We start from the raw sequence: 19,483 nt of genomic DNA, 5'->3' as shown, positions 1-19,483 counted from the left end.
GCAATGGGCCACTTGCCTAAGGTCAAGAGAACAAAGCAAAACCCCCCAGGACCAGTGGGGAGACTGCGGGGGTGGGGGGGGGACTACAAGGACCCAGAATGAAATGAACACGGAGCTAGACAGAATTAGTAAAATTGTGTTGGACTCCTTAGAGCCTATTCTGTCTCGTTTGGGTCGTATTGAGGAGCAGCTTGATCAGTTATTACTGACCACAGGGACCACACCCACACCAAGTAAGCAACGAGAAAAATGTGACATGAAGGGCATTGGTGTGAGAGGAGCTAACATTCGCCCTGGTGCTCTTGAGGGTGGGAGGGCACAAACAAATAGCCCCATAGTTACACGTAATGTGATTAACCCATCCGACCTTGACCATGGCAGGGTTAATAGCTTGGCGTACCCAAGAACACCGTCAGCGATGGCACCCGGTCATGGTGTGGCCTTTAACGGTGGGCGAGGGACAAGTAACTGTTTGACATCGGACAGGCTTAGCCCATTGATAGGGAAGATGCCCACAAATGGTTCCGTGCCGGATCTGCCAAGCAGCCAGGGTGATAAGACTATTTTAAACTTACCCCGGGATGCACTCCATATACCTTGGTCTTGACAGGGGTCCCCCATCTACCACTAGGTCACCATGAAAGTGCCAGAGCCTTATTAATAAATCTGTTCATTGGTGTTCAGTAGACTTCAGGCTCAGATAAATTGGCACAGCCATATCATTATGGCAAGGCGGGTGAATTGACTGGGAAAAACAACTAAAAATAGTGAGGGTGATTGTGTGGTGTTGAATTTCAATGACAGGGGATGTGTGGCCTTGCCCTTCGGCACCTCAGGGACCTTCCTGTGGAGCACATACAGGCCCGCCCTCTGGGCTATTTTTACCCTTACCAACAGAGGACTGCCATGAGCCAACAGCTACGCCCCCAAATTCCGTATAGACCTCACCTCCCTCAACATTGTACATGGGCCCATTCTAATAGATTTGATGCACTTTCTGGCCTGACTTATATAGATTGACTACCCCCCGACCCTAGTAGCCCAGATAAGATGGTAGCACCAGATGGGCCATTAGGGAGAGACCCTGGAGTAGTGGTAAGAATAAAAGGGATTGGAGAGGTTGGAAAGTGTGTCTACCCCCACCTAAAGAATACATCTATGATTTGTAGCGACGCACATGGAATCGAGACCAGGGCTGATTTATCCACTCTGCAATTTACAACTAATACGGGAAATCGGGGCATAACCAGGATTTTATGTCTACTAGACCTACAATCACCAGTAACCAGAAGGCACCTGTGATAAGGAGCCACAGATGTGCTCGATTAGAATTGTTTCCTGGAATATCGCAGGCATCCGCACAAAACTAGAGGATGAAGTATGGTTAGAGTATGTCAAGGCTTTTGATATCATCTGTGTTCAGGGAACATGGTGTCGGGAAAACATTGAATTAGATGGTGACTATTCTCTCAATGTTCATGCAATAGCCTCACCAGCAGGGAGGGCAAAAGGAGGGTTGGCAACCCTGATCTCCGTCAAATATGGGTCCATCAAGACGGAGACCATTTCTGATTCTCCCTGGTATCAACTTATTCTGATTTCAGATTTATTTCAGTCCAAGACGTTACTGATAAATTGGTATTATAATGTTTTTGACCAGAACAGCCGCAAAATTATTTTTACCCTTAAAGATGAAATAGATAGGATCGTGGGAAGTGGCAGCCCTTGTGTATTTACTGGGTGGGGGATTTCAATTGTTCCTTATGCCAGTACAGTTCACAACGAGTGTGTGGGATATCAGACACTGAGGGACAATGGTTAACGCATTTTGTACACACCCCGCAGGGTGACGCTTTAAATGCTAATATTACTGTTAATGATTTGTTTTTGGTTGAAAACCTGGTCAGTAGCCCCCAAATACGGGATCCTACTTATTTGGGCAGCGGAAGGGAAAGTGTCATTGATTTTATGTGGATATCCGGGAAATACTCTCCCTGGGTTGACAGCATTGAGATAGAGCGTAATAACGCCAGCGATCATAACCCCCTCGTCGCCTCCATATATGTAATAGCCCAGGAGGAGAAACGGGATGGCCGCCCTCTCCAATATGCCTCTGTGTTTTGCCAGGATGACTGTGTTTTGCTTCATCAGGGTTCGGACCTGTCCCTCCAGTCTCTTCGGAGTGGATTGTAGCCCATTGATTTGGGACTCTGCAGTTTTTCTTTTTCTGACATATTGTGGAGGTCTGCCCATAGGAGATTAAATTCTACCGTGACTGTATCTAGTTTCGGTTCTAGCATGCCTCGCAAGTCCTAAATTGCTGCCATTATTTCCCTTCTTCCATCGGTCGGGGTTCTTGTTCCCCGCTATCATCTGTGACCCGAGTGGTTCCGCCAGCAGTGGCCATCACTACGGAGTATTTGTCAAGATTGTTTGTCTGGGCAGGCTTAGTTCCGCAATTCCTGGCCATTTCCCCATTATCCAGCCCCCTGTTGCCACTCAACAGCGGCCTCTTTTTCCACTATTTTATTTCTCAGGCATTTGCCGAATTGTCTGAGTACCGCGTCTGTTAGCCCGGGACATGATCAGGAACTTTATGCAGGAACTGCAGATTCCCCTCATGCCTCTCCTGGAACTCCCCAGAGCGGAGAGTACATGCCCTGTGCCAATCAATATGACAGTGACCTTGGCAATCTAGATGTCTTATCCTCACTGACACTAGCCATTCCGCCAGTGGCCTCCCCGGCAGTAGCACAGACGCAACGAGTCTTGTTGGCCTGCTGTCAATCGTAGGGGCCCCAAGCAGTTTCAAGGGTTGCGAATGGCTCTCCAGGCAGCGTATGGCTGAGCGTGCACACTGTCACGTGATGGCCCCCTTCTCGGTGTCAGGGCCCCACTGCCACTAGGACAGTTCCGCTGGTTTTCTCATGGGCTCCCACAGGCCCCAAGGCCGTCGATACACCCACTGTGCATTGGGGTGTTACATGGGCGATTGATTTCAATGGGGGGCCCACTCCCTAAGACACTTTACCTTGGCCAATAACTAGGCCCACACCTGTCTCATGTCTTTCCCCGTCTAGCTCTTTTCCCGCTATCATGCACAAGTCACTTGTGGCAGGCACGGTTCCCTCCTTCCCAATGTAAGCATCCAACTCAGCCGAGGGGAGGGAGATTGCTGCCTCCAATCGCAGCACCGTCCTCTCCGTTGCACGTCAGGTCTCCGCCAGTCTGATCAGGCCCACCGCCTCACTGAATAGTCTCGGCCACACTGGTCTGGTGTTGCTGCTTCTCCACCCCAATGCTAATGCTCATTTTTCTGCTCTCTCTCTGCTGATCCCAGTAATATGTGCAGGGGGTTGGCACATGCCTCTCTGCCCAGGGATCATCTGTTACAGGCCTCTTCTCATGGTCCGTGACTGGCTTGAAGGATTGACATAAGCAAATTGTCTTTGGAAGGCGGGGGGTCAGGGATGAATATCAACATTACATCGATTATGTAAGAATAAGCAAAATTCATGACATTAGATTTACAGTATTGTAGACAAGTTTCAAAGGCTAACCTTAACAAACGTCTAATACAGCGTGTTTCCTCTCCGAATCTAACATCCTGCCTGAATTTTACATTCTAACATTTCTGGCCGGACGGCAAGGTCGCTAACCGGTGTCAAGTCCTACTAACCACGCCCTTACCCAGATGCTCATGCGCGACAGGGGACCGCCTACCCCGTCGGCATCGTGAACTCCATTTCACCAACAAGGAGGGCCCTTACACTCTGCGTCATATGCTGACGTCATGATGTATGTGCGGGGTGGCTACCAGCCTAAGGAAAGCGTGACTCCCTCCCCGCATTTTTAGCAGCTAGCGGATATTCCTGCCCCTGAAGTTCTAGGAGGGACCAGTGGCCCCTCCCCCTGGGCCGCCCCCTCCGTGGACGGTGACACCCCCCTTAGGACCTTAAATTGCTGCTCACCGATCATGACCTTACCGCCTGACCACCCCTAATAAATACGACGATGAACCTAGGGAAAAAGAACTCGCTAAAGGACAACTACACTAAACTAAAACCAAACCATATAAATACAAAGCATGCTGTACTAATGGGAACAAAGGCCTAAGTACACACAATATTACCTTGACAACATAATCACAGCTATATAACGGGAAAAAGGCCTAGGTACCCACAATATTGCCCCTTTAATAACAACATCATCACAGCTGTATAACGGGAAAGAGGCCTAAGTACAGACAACATTCATACCTAACCACCACCAATCCTAACTTAAATGGGAAAAAAGGCCTACGTCAAACTTACATAGTACCCCTGACTAGCATCGTTCAGTAGCTTGTTTTTTGGGCTGGTGGGTGGGGAAAAATTAACACGCCCCGAGCGTGGGGCACACGGGAGATGCGGGGAGCGAGCCAAGGGCAAGAGGGCGCCCAGCTCGTTCCCCGCGCCTTATATCGCGGGCTGCACGACGGCCCCCAGGGCCCGCCCCCCGGCCGTCCCGCCCCCCCCCCCCGCCCCGGAAGCTGAAAAGCTGCTTCCGGGTCACGGGGGAGGCATCAGCCTATCGGGGTTGGAGGCGCGCCGCGTGCGTCATCGCCCCGCGACACACCCCCAACACCGAAAGGCCGGGGGAGGGGGGGGCGCCAAACCGCCATGTGGGTGAATCCACCATATCCCATGCCAGAGAGGGATTGAATTCCTTAGCTTTCCTGAATGAAATGTCATACTCCTTCCACCCATTCCCCACTTGTGTCTCGCTCCACATGGCAATCCTGCTCTGATAGCAGGCCATTTCAGCTTGTAGATTGGGCCCTCATCCAATTAACAAATGTCTCCTCTACTCTGAACTTAACCAACTCTGTTCTCCATTCACTGGGCAACATCCATTCTTTTTGTGACTTGGCGTATTCAAGTTCCCTATTATTGATCAGCAAGGAGAAAATGTTGATATATTTGCCCGCCCAGATCATTTCTTTCACAGCCTGAGACACATGTTGCCCCAAATTCTCCTTCCTTGAGGGCATAGCACCATCTTTAAGTAAAGGCAAAGCCATCTCCTTACCACTGTCACTGCCTTGCGACGTTGCCCCATCCTTCTTTGCCGTCTGCCCGCTGGCGGAACCTGTTGGGGGAGTAATTGGTGCCAATGGTGCCCCTTCCCCCGCCCTGGCCAACTTAATCATCTCAACCAGTTTCAATGCTTCTGCTGAATGATCCTGAGAGGATGGCAATACCCCCCCCAACTGTAACCAGGGCAAAACGGCGGCTATCTGGGATGCCAATTCCACCGGGACGACATTATTCGGGGGGGTTGGGACCCCAACGGGGGCAATGACCACAGGGGTGGCAGGGGGAATGACCCCGACTGGGGCAACCGGCAATGTTGGTAAAAGAGGAGCTGGCACCGCCGGTGCCAATGGGGGCATAACGGGAGCATCCTTAGGCACTCCCCCTGGCATACCCTCCCCCTCAGCTGACTTCCTGGGCGTTGTGCGTGCGCACTTCCTGGCCTTGCCCCTCTTAGGAGGGGTGACAAAATCACCTCTAGGCTGTGGTGGGTTGACTATCCTTTTTGGCCTGCCTTGTGGACCCGGAGGCCCGTCCAACCTCTGATTAATCTCGGCCACATTCCTACCCAACTCATCAACCTTACCCAAGCGCCTATCAATTGCCGACATCCTGCGCATCATTGCCTGCATCATTTGCTCCATGCGGGAACTCCTATTAACACGTGCCCCCGGAATATTACACAAACTTAATGCAACCTACTCCTAGCCAAACACTGGTGATTGTACTTTCTTTCAGATGGAGGATGTGAAGATGGCCGTAAGCACCATGCAACTGTGACCGCAAAACACACCAAGCTAGCCTTAGCGTGTGGGCGAGCGCCAACCCCTTGTAGGAAGGTCTCAAGCCCCGCGGCCCCCCAGAAGCAATGAAATGCAGGCCTGCCTCACTCCCCTTACCACCGATGACCCGTGTGTCCTCAGCCCGTTGCTGTGCTCTGCGCCCGTGATCCGTTATCCGGCAGCGGAAAGAAACACCAGAGTCAAGCGTCCTAGGGGAAAACAAATATTAATAGCCTGGACAGCACTTTGTTAAATGAATACCAGTGCCTGGAATACAGCTTGGAGCAACCAAAACCCTTACCAGACCCACAATTTACACCAATCCCCAAAATTACTTCCAAAACCGGGTTTAAACTGTTTAATACCACTTGGTCTCCCCTCCAGCTGCTTCCCTGCTGGGTCCTGCTTCGCCCCCTCCTTGAGAAAATTAACCGAGCAACGAACTGGCTTCAAACCCTTTCTAATTTCAGCAATATTCAATTTAGTCTCCCCTCCAGTGGCTGCCCTGCTATAACCTGCTTCGCCCCCACCAAGGAACAGCAACCCGGTCAAAACGTGCAACAGAGTAAATCCCTGCAACCGAAGCACGCGCTCGACCAGCACCAGCCACCCCTCCACACCTTACCGGTCTGACGCTAAAACCTGGCACTTAATCCGATTTCACCGCGGTTGTGGAACTCGAAACCTTTGTCCTGTGAGATCCTTTAAAACCACCGGCACGAGACTCACAATTGCGGACACACGCTGCTTTCAGCTGCACTGCTCCGGCTTCACTGGACCTCCCTGCTTCCTCCGTATAATCCTTCAGACCTTCCTCCTGTAAAACAAAATGAAAAATTAACACGCCCCGAGCGTGGGGCACACAGGAGATGCGGGGAGCGAGCCAAGGGCAAGAGGAAAAATTAACACGCCCCGAGCGTGGGGCACACGGGAGATGCGGGGAGCGAGCCAAGGGCAAGAGGGCGCCCAGCTCGCTCCCCGCGCCTTATATCGCGGGCTGCACGACGGCCCCCAGGGCCCGCCCCTCGGCCGTCCCGCCCCCCTGCCCCGGAAGCTGAAAAGCTGCTTCCAGGTCACGGGGGAGGCATCAGCCTATCGGGGTTGGAGGCGCGCCGCGTGCGTCATCGCCCCGCGACACACCCCCAACACCGAAAGGCCGGGGGAGGGGGGGGCGCCGCACCGCCATGTGGGTGTGAGGGCTGAGTGGCCCCCACTTTACATTCTGCCAGCTGCGTTTCAGCCCTGTAGGAGGCCTCCTCTCACGTTACAACAGCCTCCACTTCGCCACTCTCCCGCAGCAGATCAGGCACAGACATGGCACGAGTTCGCCACCACTCTCGTCTTTACTCCGCTCTCGGCATGGGAATTAGGCTTCTGTTAGTCATTCTCTCCCCTCTGTGAGGCTTTCAGTCAAGTCGGGGTTGTCGCATTTTCCGGCACCCTATGACTTCGGACTCCTCCCCGTTGAACGCTACCTGTGTTGCGGCCTTCTTGAAGCCGTATTTTGGCTAGGACAGCCCAGATTATATACTGATGTTGTGGAATTGAATTCTGGCAGCTTCAGAGCTGTCTCAGTACGTAGCCATCTTGGTTGGCGGCTAGCCACGTCCCCGGTACGGTAATATTTTGACCGACACCAAAAGGCATCACATCTTTTGGAAAGTAGGATGCTAGAGTCATCAAAACCAGTTTATCTGGGAAGAAGATGGTGTACAGTGGATTGACAGGGAGAGCCTGAAGCTCACTTACTTGCCGCACCTATGTTATGGCAACGAGGAACACAGTCTTGAGGGTAAGCAGCTGCAGGGGGCAGTTGTCAAGCAGCTTAAAGGACATGCACATCCAATATGTAAGGACCAAGTTAAGTTCCCACTGTGGCATGACAAAGGGAGTGGAAAGAAATAGATGTTGTATGCCTTTTAAAAATATATCACAACTGGCAACTGTACCAAGGCTGGAAGGTGCCCTTTAACTCTGCTCAGACCAAAGTCTAGCCTGGTGAGGGCCAAAACAAACAACAGAACATCAGATAACCTAACCTGGACAGAATTAATTTGGCATGTGCCGTACCAAGTCACACGTTTGTCCCAACAACAGGCGTGTACTGTCTTTGTCGAGGGGCACTTGACTGCCAAGATGACATCTACCATCTCTGGAGGAGAGTTGAAGGTTGAAGCTGTCACAGCTCAATTTCCAAGCATGAAGGTGGAGATTGCAAAGGCCTGGGTGCAGAACACTGCGCCATTGCTGCAACAGCAGGTCCTCCCAGAGGGGCATCCTGATCAGAGGGCAGAATGCTTGTGACCAGTAGTTATGTATACCATACTCTCCGTGCCCAATCCAGGGCCACTAAGATGACTTGGGCCCAGTCGGTCCTGATCTTCAGAACTTGGGGTAGAGGCATTGGAAGGAAGGCATATATGAGTTCCGAGTACTACCCTAGGTGGAACACATCTCATAGCGAGAGACTCCTTGAAAAATTCAATGCACAGAACTGCTTGCCTTGCATATTCTACGTGGTGGCAAATAGATTGATCTAGGGTTCTGCCCAATCATGGAAGAGACCTTTCCCCACCTCAGGGTGTAACTGCTATTCATGACCCACTAGGCATTGATAGCTGAGCTTGTCACCCTGGCATTCAAAGATCCTGCCAGGTGGTTCACCACCAGAAAATTCCCTTGATGGTGATACTCCGAAACCGGTCACAGGATGCTTGTTTCTGGTCCAGGGAGGACCTGTCTTGGCAGTTCGGGCTGGACTGTTCCCATGAGCAGGGTCAAAATTTACATATGGCTGGGTGTAAACTGGGGTGGCACGGTGAGCAAGAGAATGATGGGGGTTAATGTTTAATTTGTTTTGCATGCCATCCATAATGTGTGTGCCTTTTGCTTTCTTGCCCTTTGTGCGCCGGGTATGCCCAGGCGTGGGTCCCGGGCTCACTGTGCCACTGGATTAAAGCTAGCCTGGCTGATGAGAGGTGAAACCATTAAACTAGTCCCAGAATGCTTGTTTCTGGTTCAGGGAGGACCCGGCTTGGCAGTTCAGGATGGACTGTTCCAATGAGGGGCAGGATCAAGACTGATTTGCACATGGCTGGGTCTAAACTGGGGTGGCATGTTGAGCAAGAGAACAATGGATTTAACCCAGAACTCTTGATCGGGATTGAATGTTTGATTTGTTCCGCTTTCCATCCATCATTTGTGTGTCTTTTGCCAGCCATCAAGGGATGGCTGCCTCCAAACACAGGGCCCAGTATCCCACATCGCCCTGTATGTTGCAGTACCACATGGCGGATGTGTTAAGCACCTGTACCTGCCCTCCCTTGATGGATGGAAGGAAGGCCTTCAATGCAAAGTGGGTGGCCCGCAGCTTCAGAAGGTTGATATGGAGCCAGGACTCTACCGGAGAGCAGACACCTCGGATCTCCAATTCTCCATTGTCAGCCCTGGGTGGGGTAGGGAGAGAGGTGGGTGAAGTCATCAGTGAGCAGAACATCGGCATTGAGGTGGAGAGACAGGGGTGGAAGAAGTCATTGGCGCAGAACATCGGCATTGAGGTGGAGAGACAGGGGTGGAAGAAGTCATCAGCGCAGAACATCGGTGTTGAGGTGGAGAGACAGGGGTGGAAGAAGTCATCGGTGCGCAGAACATCAGCGTTGAGGTGGAGAGACGGGGTGGATGGAGTCATCGGTGCGCAGAACATCGGCGTTGAGGTGGAGAGACAGGGGTGGAAGAAGTCATCGGTGTGCAGAAAAGCGTTGAGGTGAAGAGACGGGGTGGAAGAAGTCATCAGTGAGCAGAACATCAGCGTTGAGGTGGAGAGACAGGGGTGGGAGAAGTCATCGGTGAGCAGAACATCGGCGTTGAGGTGGAGAGACAGGGGTGGAAGAAGTCATCGGCGCAGAACATTGGCGTTGAGGTGGAGAGACAGGGGTGGAAGAAGTCATCGGTGAGCAGAACATCGGCGTTGAGGTGGAGAGACAGGGGTGGAAGAAGTAATCGGCGCAGAACATCAGCGTTGAGGTGGAGAGACAGGGGTGGAAGAATTCATCGGTGCGCAGAACATCGGCGTTGAGGTGGAGAGGCAGGGGTGGAAGAAATCATCGGTGCTCAGAATATCGGGGTTGAGGTGGAGAGACGGGGTGGAAAAAGTCATCGGTGCGCAGAACATCGGTGTTGAGGTAGAGACAGAGGGGTGGAAGAAGTCATCGGCGCAGAACATCGGCATTGACGAGGAGAGACAGGGGTGGTAGAAGTCATCGGTGCGCAGAACATCAGCGTTGAGGTGGAGAGACAGGGGTGGAAGAAGTCATCGGTGCAGAACATCGGCGTTGAGGTGGAGAGACAGGGGTGGAAGAAGTCATCGTTGCGCAGAACATCAGCATTGAGGTGGAGAGAAAGGGGTGGGAGAAGTCATCGGTGAGCAGAACATCGGCGTTGAGGTGGAGAGACAGGGGTGGAAGAAGTCATCGGCGCAGAACATCAGCATTGAGGTAGAGAGACAGGGGTGGAAGAAGTCATCAGCGCAGAACATCGGCGTTGAGGTGGAGAGACAGGGGTGGAAGAAGTCATCGGAGCAGAACATCGGCGTTGAGGTGTAGAGACAGGGGTGGAAGAAGTCATCGGCGCAGAACATCGGCGTTGAGGTGGAGAGGCAGGGGTGGAAGAAGTCATCGATGCGCAGAACATCGACATTGAGGTACAGAGACAGGAGTGGAAGAAGTCATCGGTGCACAGAACATCGGCGTTGAGGTGGAGAGACAGGGGTGGAAGAAGTCATCGCCGCAGAACATCGGCGTTGAGGTGGAGAGACAGGGGTGGAAGAAGTCATTGGTGTGCAGAACATCGGCGTTGAGGTGGAGAGACAGGGGTGGAAGAAGTCATTGGTGTGCAGAACATCGGCGTTGAGGTGGAGAGACAGGGGTGGAAGACGTTATTGGTGCAGAACATCTGCTTTGAGGTGGAGAGACAGTGGTGGAAGAAGTCACCGGTGCGCAGAACATCGGCGTTGAGGTGAAGAAACAGGGGTGGAAGAAGTCATCGGCGCAGAACATCGGCGTTGAGGTGGAGAGACAGGGGTGAAAGAAGTCATTGGCGCAGAACATCGGCGTTGAGGTGGAGAGACAGGAGTGCAAGAAGTCATCGGTGAGCAGAAAATCGGCGTTAAGGTGGATAGACAGGGGTGGAAGAAGTAATCGGTGCGCAGAACATCGGCGTTGAGATAGAGAGACAGGTGGAAGAAGTCATCGGTGCGCAGAACATCGGTGCTGAGGTGGAGAAACAGGGGTGGAAGTAGTAATTGGTGAGCACAAAATCAGCATTGAGGTGGAGAGACAGGGGTGGAAGAAGTCATTGGTGCAGAACATCGGCGTTGAGGTGGAAAGACGGGGTGGAAGAAGTCATCGGTGAGCAGAACATCGGCGTTGAGGTGGAGAGACAGGGGTGGAAGAAGTCATCGGCGCAGAACATCGGCGTTGAGGTGGAGAGACAGGGGTGGAAGAAGTAATCAATGCGCAGAATATCGGCATTGAGGTAGAGAGACAGGGGTGGAAGAAGTCATTGATGCGCAGAACATCGGCGTTGATGTGAAGAGACAGGGGAGAAGGAAGAAGTCATCGGTGATCCCCTCGGTGGCATTGATACAGAGAGACCTGGGAAGGATAGGGAGGAGGGCAACAGACAAGTGGTGGTGACAGGGGATTGGAAAACTGCCCTGATGGAGATGCCCCACAGCAGAGGAGCAGCAGGCTCACCCTGGGAATACTGTCAGCTCCCTCTGTCGAAATGTGTCAGTCTTCAAAATAGAGGAGTGAGCCGGAAAAGCCTGCGGCCCCACAACGCCACTCACTGGCAGCCTGGCAGGGAATTGAGCGGGGTGGCGTCAAAGGGCTCCAGCGGCAGCTGGTTGTCAGCACTGGTCCCAGAACTGGTCTCTCCAACATAGGCTGGGCCGGGCCAGTGGAACTCCCTCCGTCGTGATGTGGCAGAGCGCCTTCACAGTCGGCTATCTTGTCACTATAGTTTCGCCTTGCAGTCTCATACAGGGCCGGCTTTAGCACTGGGCGCCACCAGTGCTACAATGTTTTTTGGCGCCCCCAATGACCACCTCAGTCACGGATACCCTCACTACCACCCTTTAACAGTCTCCATAACCTCTCTCTCAGATTCATTTTATTAATCTTATAGCGTCACTCATAAAAGTGAAGGGTGTCGAAGCATTTTAGATAACACACGCATTACACAGAGACAGTCAACCGTAGGTCTGTAAATCAGTGTATAGTAAATGTTGCAGAGTACTTGGTCTGGAGAAGCACATACTCTGAATTTAAAATGTAACACAATGGATTGGGGCTCTCTTTAATCGCAAGAACTGTTTGTACCCAAAATGAACCATTTTTGGAACATTACAATAATGAAAGTTTGGGGGAAAAATCCAAATCTCTAATTTATACCTTGAAGTCTGCACGCAGTTCTTTGATGACAGTTAAGAGTTCACTGTAAACTGCAACTAACAAAAGGAAGTCTCTGACAACAGCAGTAACCCACTGACCTGTTTACATTACATTTACTTTGCGATCAGCATGGTACATGTTCTTTGCAGCAGGCACATTAACACTCTGTGCTACCTTACCATGAATCAAAACTTCCAGGAGTCAAAACTTCGACTAGACAAAACTCCGATCTCACCTGGAAATACATTAATCACTGGAGTTTTCTTGACATTTTAATTGTTGACTGAAAATAGTTTGAGGCCAGGAACGCAGAAGCAGGTGCTTTTAAGCAAACAGGCGCCCCCGTGTGAAGCCAGCACCCGGTGCGGTGGCACCGGTCGCACCGCCCTAAAGCCGGCACTGGTCTCATATGGCCTTTAGCTTACATCGACGCACAGTCACTGGTGGTCGTGACTCGATCCCAGGCACCACAGGCAATGATGACCAGGATCTGTCACAGACATTTATTTGCAACAGTCCTCACAAGGTTTGCACCCTATCGTCTTGGGAGGTGACACGCCCATTATACACTGTACAATTTGGTAGAAAAACTGTCTGGAAGAGACGAGAGGTAGCTCCGGTCTTAGTTCAAAGACCGCCCCGGGGTACCGACGGATAGAGCGGGGCCCCTTTCCCTGAGTTGAGACCAGGTTGAGGTGAGGGCAACACCCAATTGATATGGGTATCCGGTTTTGATTTCTTCTGAACTGACCGGTGCGGTAGGAATATTTAATTCACACAAACCCCCTATTGGATTTCTTTCTTCACGTTTTCACATTGAACCACAGCAGTATCATAGGTCCTGATGAAAGCCCTGATACTTTTTGATCTATAATGGGCAGAAACATGTTGACCGTTTTTGCTATGGACATTAGCATAATGACAAACTTATTTATGCTGGATTGCCATATTGCTTTTTAAATATGACAGGGGTTCTCTATCAATAAAGAACTTTTGAGCACCCTTAGCCATTTTTAGTTCACACAATTATTATTTAATACTGCTGACTTTAGGATCTCCTTCATTGATCTATGGGTACAATTTTATCCCTGATAATATCCTTGGGAGATCTGACGACAACCCTCTTTTGTTGCATCTTCTTTGCACGTGACCAGATCGCTATTTCAGGAACTGGTTCGGCATGTTGAAGTGCACAGACCCAAATGATGAAAAAAACTAACCACCTTAAGTGATTGATGGGTCCTGTGTAAGGAGGTTCTCTCTTATAGAGCTGTCAGATCAAGAATGGGGAATGCTCTGGCCTGTTAGTGTTTAATTTTTACTCAGCTTGAGACCCGGGTTGTTTCAGTGTTTATAATAGCTTTGGATCCATGTCAGATGGCATGGAAGGAAAGGAACTCGCATCAGCACGCCAGAGTGTGACCTGTTGGGGCCCTGCACATCTGGAGTGGAACGGCATCAGTGCAGAGCCGCACAGCGCCACTTACCGGCGCGCAGAGGTACTGCTCAATAGATTTTACATCCAGTGTGAAGCCTGTGGAATATTTGAAGGTGAAGGAATCTGCAGTTAGAAGTCTCTATCAGACGTAACACTCATGTAAACATTGCAAACTCTAATAAAAATGTTCACTCCTCATAGAGACACCATGCACATGTTCTAAACTGGTGAGCAGCTGCTCCAAAAGAGATTGTTGGGCTAGACAAAGCAAAAGAGCATTTTTAGCTCGACATGTGCTAGGTTACTGGTGAAGGTGTTATTAAAGGTGATGTGAGAAGCAGCAATAAAAGAGAAATGCATAATCGCTAGCCTCTGGTCTTGACATAAAATCAAGGATCGCATGGGTTAATGAATGCCAGTAGACGGTTGGGTTACTACAGCCACACTTTTATGTTTTCCCATGCAGGTACGGCCGGCGCACAATACTCCTGGTAAACTATGTGCTGACAGTGGTTTTCGGGATGGCCGCCGCTGCATCCGTCAATTACCTCATGCTTGCAGTGTTCCGGTCTCTTTCTGGGATACCTCTTGCTGGAATCGCCATCATCACATTATCATTAGGTAAGTGTAGTGGTGAATGTGAGCAGAACATTTTTAACTAAAATCAAGTTTTCCTCTTCACAGTCTTTACACAACTGAAGGCATCTCTCCTGAAACTACTGAGAGCTTTCCAGAAAACTCCTAGCTTAACTATTGAGTGTTGGGGAGACCCAAGATCCTAGAGACAGTATTTGTGAAGGTCAGCACAGCCACCTTTGGTTGGAAGAAGTTGGCTAAGAAATGGGACCATGGAGATGGAAGTGCAAAAACAACAGTTGATGGACAGAATGCAGAACAATGTCCTACATTCACCCCAGTACAGAGATCTGGGCCTAAATCCATCGTTCTATGGTCACCATGCCGTTCCAGTTTGAACCCAGCCATATGCAAATCAGTCTTGGCCCTGTGCCTCATGGGAACAGTCCAGCCAGAACTGCCAAGCCAGGTCCTCCCTGGACTGGAAACAAGCATCATAGGACCGGTTTCGGGGTTTCACCCCTCTTCAGCCAGGATAGCTTGATTCCAGTGGCATGGAGAGCACGGGACCCACGTCTGGGCATACTCTTCCCACTCGGGGTGACAAATGCAAAAACAACAGTTGATGGACAGAATGCAGAACAATGTCATACATTCACCCCAGTAGAGAGATCTGGGCCTAAATCCATCGTTTTTTTGCTCACCATGCCATTCCAGTTTGAACCCAGCCATATGCAAATCAGTCTTGGCCCTGTGCCTCATGGGAACAGTCCAGCCAGAACTGCCAAGCCAGGTCCTCCCTGGACTGGAACCAAGCATCCTAGGACCGGTTTCGGGGTTTCACCCCTCTTCAGCCAGGATAGCTTGATTCCAGTGGCATGGAGAGCACAGGACTCACGTCTGAGCATACCCGTCCCACTCGGGGTGACAAATGCAAAAACAACAATTGATGGATAGAATGCAGAACAATGTCATACATTCACCCCAGTACAGAGATCTGGGCCTAAATCCATCGTTTTTTTGCTCACCTTGCCGTGGAGATGGAATCAGAGTTATGGGATTATTAGAAAGTACTCAATATTCTACCTCCACTAAAGTAACTGTGGATATACCCTACCTTTTACATTTGCTTTGTTATAAATGACCAAAAGTTTGCCAGCCCAAACACATAATTTAATTTAGGCTGCAAAAAATAGAAAAGGAAAGTTAATCATCCTGTATGAGGTTAAGTATACATGTTACTAAAGTGATGACCATTTAGGGTACATCAATGGATGGAGCAACAACTCTTCTGGAGAAGCAGGTTCCAGTCCAAAAGATGGTACAATACTCTGTCATTGTCTAACACAAAATCCTTTTCAAATGGGACATTGTTGGACTTGGCCCTTCTGGCAGGTTCACCCTGAAACTTTTTGCTTTTACTGGTGACTTGTGTTAGTGATTTTTGGTTTCTGCGCACTTTCCCTGTGTCCCAGAGTAAGTGCGTGCGCATTCTGAGTGCATGTGGTGAGATAGGCCTGCCCTCCCATAGGAATGCATGGGGAATGTATGTGTTCCTGGTAGTTCCTGATGCGTGGGGTGTGCAGGCTCGAGTTTGGTATGTGCGGACTCGTGTGATTGAATGCTGCGCGATGATGTGTGCGGCGTGCATGTACCTAGTGTGGAAGTGCCACTTCTAGAAGTGGGCACTTCTGTGTGCAGTATGAAATGTGTGCTGTTAGACGGACCGGGAGGGTCGGCCGAGGACAAGGGGAGAGGTCTCCGGGGAGAGCCGTCTCCAGCGATCGTACAGACAAGTAACTTCCCCCCCACAGATGTACACCACACAAGGATAGGATTTAACGTTCTTTATGAGCGATTTCTTAAGGTACGATGGAATGGTACAAGGAGGTCTGGACTCAGGGGTCCCCTCGATTCTAGTCTCTTGGTTTGGGAAAGGGGGTAGCGGGACAGTCTGGTTACCAATCTGGTAGATGCGATGATGGATAGCTCACAATCCTCGAGCTCGGTGTTCGGGCTTGGACGGGCCGCGGCAGCGCCAGCAGGTCCCGGTGAAGGTGGTAAGTCCAACGGGCCGCGGCAGCGCCAGCAGGTCCCAGCGAAGGTGGTAGTTCCAACGGGCCGCGGCAGCGCCAGCAGGTCCCAGCGAAGGTGGTAGTCACAACGGCCTGCGGCAGCGCCAGCAGGTCCCAACGAAGGTGGTAGTTCCAACGGGCCGCGGCAGCGCCAGCAGGTCCCAACGAGGATGGAGGTTGCAGAAGGCCGCGGCAGCGCCAGCAGGCAGGACGATAGTTCACAAGGCAGGGCTACGGCAGCGCCGGTAGTCCGTCAAGGATGAGTTCTTCTCGGTGTCTCTCGACTCCAGGATACAACTGCCTTCCTGCTCTGGAGCTGCCCTAGTTATAGGTCTGGCGCCCTTTGATGTCCGGACCCTCGCACTTGGAGGTCGGGAGGTCCCGGATGAGGGAGTCCAGACACCCAGCAGGGGGGTGGAGCCAGCGCCCGGGGGAGCTGGAGGGCGATCGGCACCTGGCGGGGGGAGAGCCATCGACACTTCTTTCTCCCATCGACCTGCCAAGTGGTCCGTTCACCTCCTGGGTGGATGGTGGTGCCGGGATGTCGGGGCCTGGCCAGGCCCAGGGTTAGGGTCGAGCTGAGGCCATGCGGCCTCGTGGTGCAGTGTCCAAGATGGCGGCTGGTCTGGCCGGGGGAGCCGGTAGTGGTTCGGCCCCATGATACATAGATGTCCGGGGGCAGGAGTTCCGTCGGGAGACGGGGTGCGGGTGATTTCTGTGGGTAACACCTGGAGGGCCGGGGCTTGGGCCCTGTCATGCGGGGAGGGAGCAAGCCCTTCATGTGGCCTGTCCAACATGCGTCCCCCCCAGCTGAAGGCGGGGAGAGTCACCCATCCTCTTGGGGACTCTCCTCGTCGAGGCGGAAAAAGCATGACAGGCCATCTGCGTTGGCGTGGTCTTGGCCCGGTCGATGTTCCACAGTGAAGTCCATCCCCTGCAGGGAGATGGACCAGCGCAATAGTTTGGGGTTTTCCCCCCGCATCTGCATTAGCCACTGCAGGGGTCGATGATCTGTTTGCACCCGGAAGTGGGTACCGAAGAGATAGGGCCGGAGCTTTTTGAGTGCCCACACCACGGCGAAGGCCTCCCTCTCGATTGTGCTCCAGCGCTGTTCTCGGGCCAGGAGGCGTCTGCTGATGAAGGCCACCGGTTGGTCAAGGCCCTCGGAGTTCAGCTGGGAGAGGACCGCCCCGATGCCATGGTCGGAGGCATCCGTTTGCACAATGAATTCCCGACTGTAATCGGGGGCCTGGAGCACAGGGGCAGTGCACAGGGCGGCCATCAGCTTCTCGAAGGCCGCTTGACAGTCTGGTGTCCAGTTAATCTTTTTCGGGTGGTTTTTGGATGTGAGTCCCGTGAGGGAACCCACAATGCTGCCATAGTCCCTCACGAACCGCCGGTAGTAGCCGGTGAGCCCCAAGAAGGCTCGGACCTCGGTCTGCGTGACTGGGGGCTGCCAGGACTGGATGGCAGCGATTTTGAGTTGCAGAGGGGCCACCAGGCCGCTTCCCACCTGGTGTCCGAGGTAGGTCACTGATCCCTGACCAATTTGGCATTTGCCGGCCTTGATTGTGAGGCCGGCCCGCTGGAGGGCCTGCAGGACCTCTCGGAGGTGGTGGAGGTGGTCGGACCAGTGGCGGCTGTATACAGCAATATCGTCCAGGTAGGCGGCGCTGAACTCCTCGAGCCCCGCCAAGACCTGGTTCACTAGTCGCTGAAAAGTAGCGGGGGCGTTCTTCATGCCGAAGGGCATGACCTTGAAGTGGTAGTGGCCATCGGGGGTAGAAAAGGCGGACCGTTCTTGGGCCCGGGGTGTGAGACCGATCTGCCAGTAGCCCGCTGTCAGGTCGAAGATGCTGAGGTAGCGGGCAGCCCCCATGCGGTCGATCAGTTCATCCGCTCGGGGGATGGGGTGAGCGTCGGTCCTGGTGACAGCATTCAAACCCCGATAGTCAACGCAGAATCGGAGTTCAGGAGTGGTGCCGGGGGCAGCAGCCTTGGGGACCAGCACGACCGGGCTGGCCCAGGGGCTATCCGAGGGCTCGATGACCCCGAGCGTGAGCATCTTGGATACTTCTTCTTGGATACAGGCCCGCACCCGATCTGGTACGCGGTATGCCCGGTGTCTGATAGGGGGACTGTCCCCAGTGTCCACGTCGTGCAAGCACCAGGGGGTGACCCCTGGGGTGAGGGAGAACAAGGTAGCAAACTGCAGCAGGAGGTCCCGGCAGCCTTGGCGCTGCTCTGGGGTGAGGGCATCGGAGAGCCGGACCCCGTCCACGGAACCATCTTTCTCCTGAGTCCTTAGGAGATCAGGGAGAGGCTCGGAGTCTTCTTCCGCCCCACTGTCCGTAGCCATCAGGAGGCTGAGCTCCGAGCGCACAAAGTGGGGCTTGAGTCTGTTAGCGTGGAGGACCCGGAGGGGGTTCCGGGGAGATTCCATATCGATGAGATAGGTGACGGGGCTCTTGCGTTCGACCACTTTGAAGGGCCCCGTCCACTTGTCCTGCAAGGCACATGGTTCGGTGGGGGACATCACCCACACTTGTTGACCAGGTTCGAATTCGACGGAGGAGGCATTTTGATCGTACCATTTTTTCATGTCCTCCTGACTGGCCTCAAGATTCGCTTTTGCCATTTCCCTGAACCGCCGGGTCTGATTGCGTAGTGTCAGGAGGTACTTGAAGACGTCTGGAGGGATCTTGAGGGGGGCCATCTCCCAACCTTCTTTGACTAGGCTGAGGGGTCCTCGCACAGGGTGCCCGTACAAGAGTTCAAAAGGGCTAAAGCCGAGGGACTTCTGGGGAACTTCTCGATAGGCGAAGAGGAGACACGGAAGTAGTACATCCCACTGGCGACGGAGGGGCTCTTCCAATCCCCCAATCATTCCCTTGAGCGTGCGGTTGAATCGTTCAACTAGTCCGTTTCCTTGAGGGTTATAGGGGGTCGTGAATCGGTAGGTGACCCCGCACTGTTGCCAGAGGGACTTCATATATTTCGAAATAAAGTTTGTGCCTCTGTCGCTGACGGCTTCTCGGGGGAAGCCCACCCGGGAGAAGATCCCCATTAAGGCCCGGCCGACCAC

The 19,483-nt window shown here is 52.5% G+C and overlaps 1 protein-coding gene across 1 annotated transcript in view; it reads left to right on the top strand.

Moving 5' to 3' along the window:
* The window catches only part of LOC146813698 (solute carrier family 22 member 7-like), a 354,574-nt gene that overhangs the window by 167,935 nt on the left and 167,156 nt on the right, over positions 1-19,483 (top strand). Inside the window, exon 3 of the mRNA XM_085610186.1 lies at positions 14,214-14,368. Within this exon, the coding sequence (XP_085466312.1) occupies positions 14,214-14,368 (155 nt within the window). The remainder of the gene's footprint in view (positions 1-14,213; positions 14,369-19,483) is intronic.

Source organism: Triturus cristatus, chromosome 6 (assembly GCF_964204655.1).
Source record: "Triturus cristatus chromosome 6, aTriCri1.1, whole genome shotgun sequence".
Classification (NCBI taxonomy): domain Eukaryota; kingdom Metazoa; phylum Chordata; class Amphibia; order Caudata; family Salamandridae; genus Triturus; species Triturus cristatus.
The sequence above is the reverse complement of the archived record's forward strand: the minus strand, read 5'-3'. Positions and strand labels throughout refer to the sequence as shown.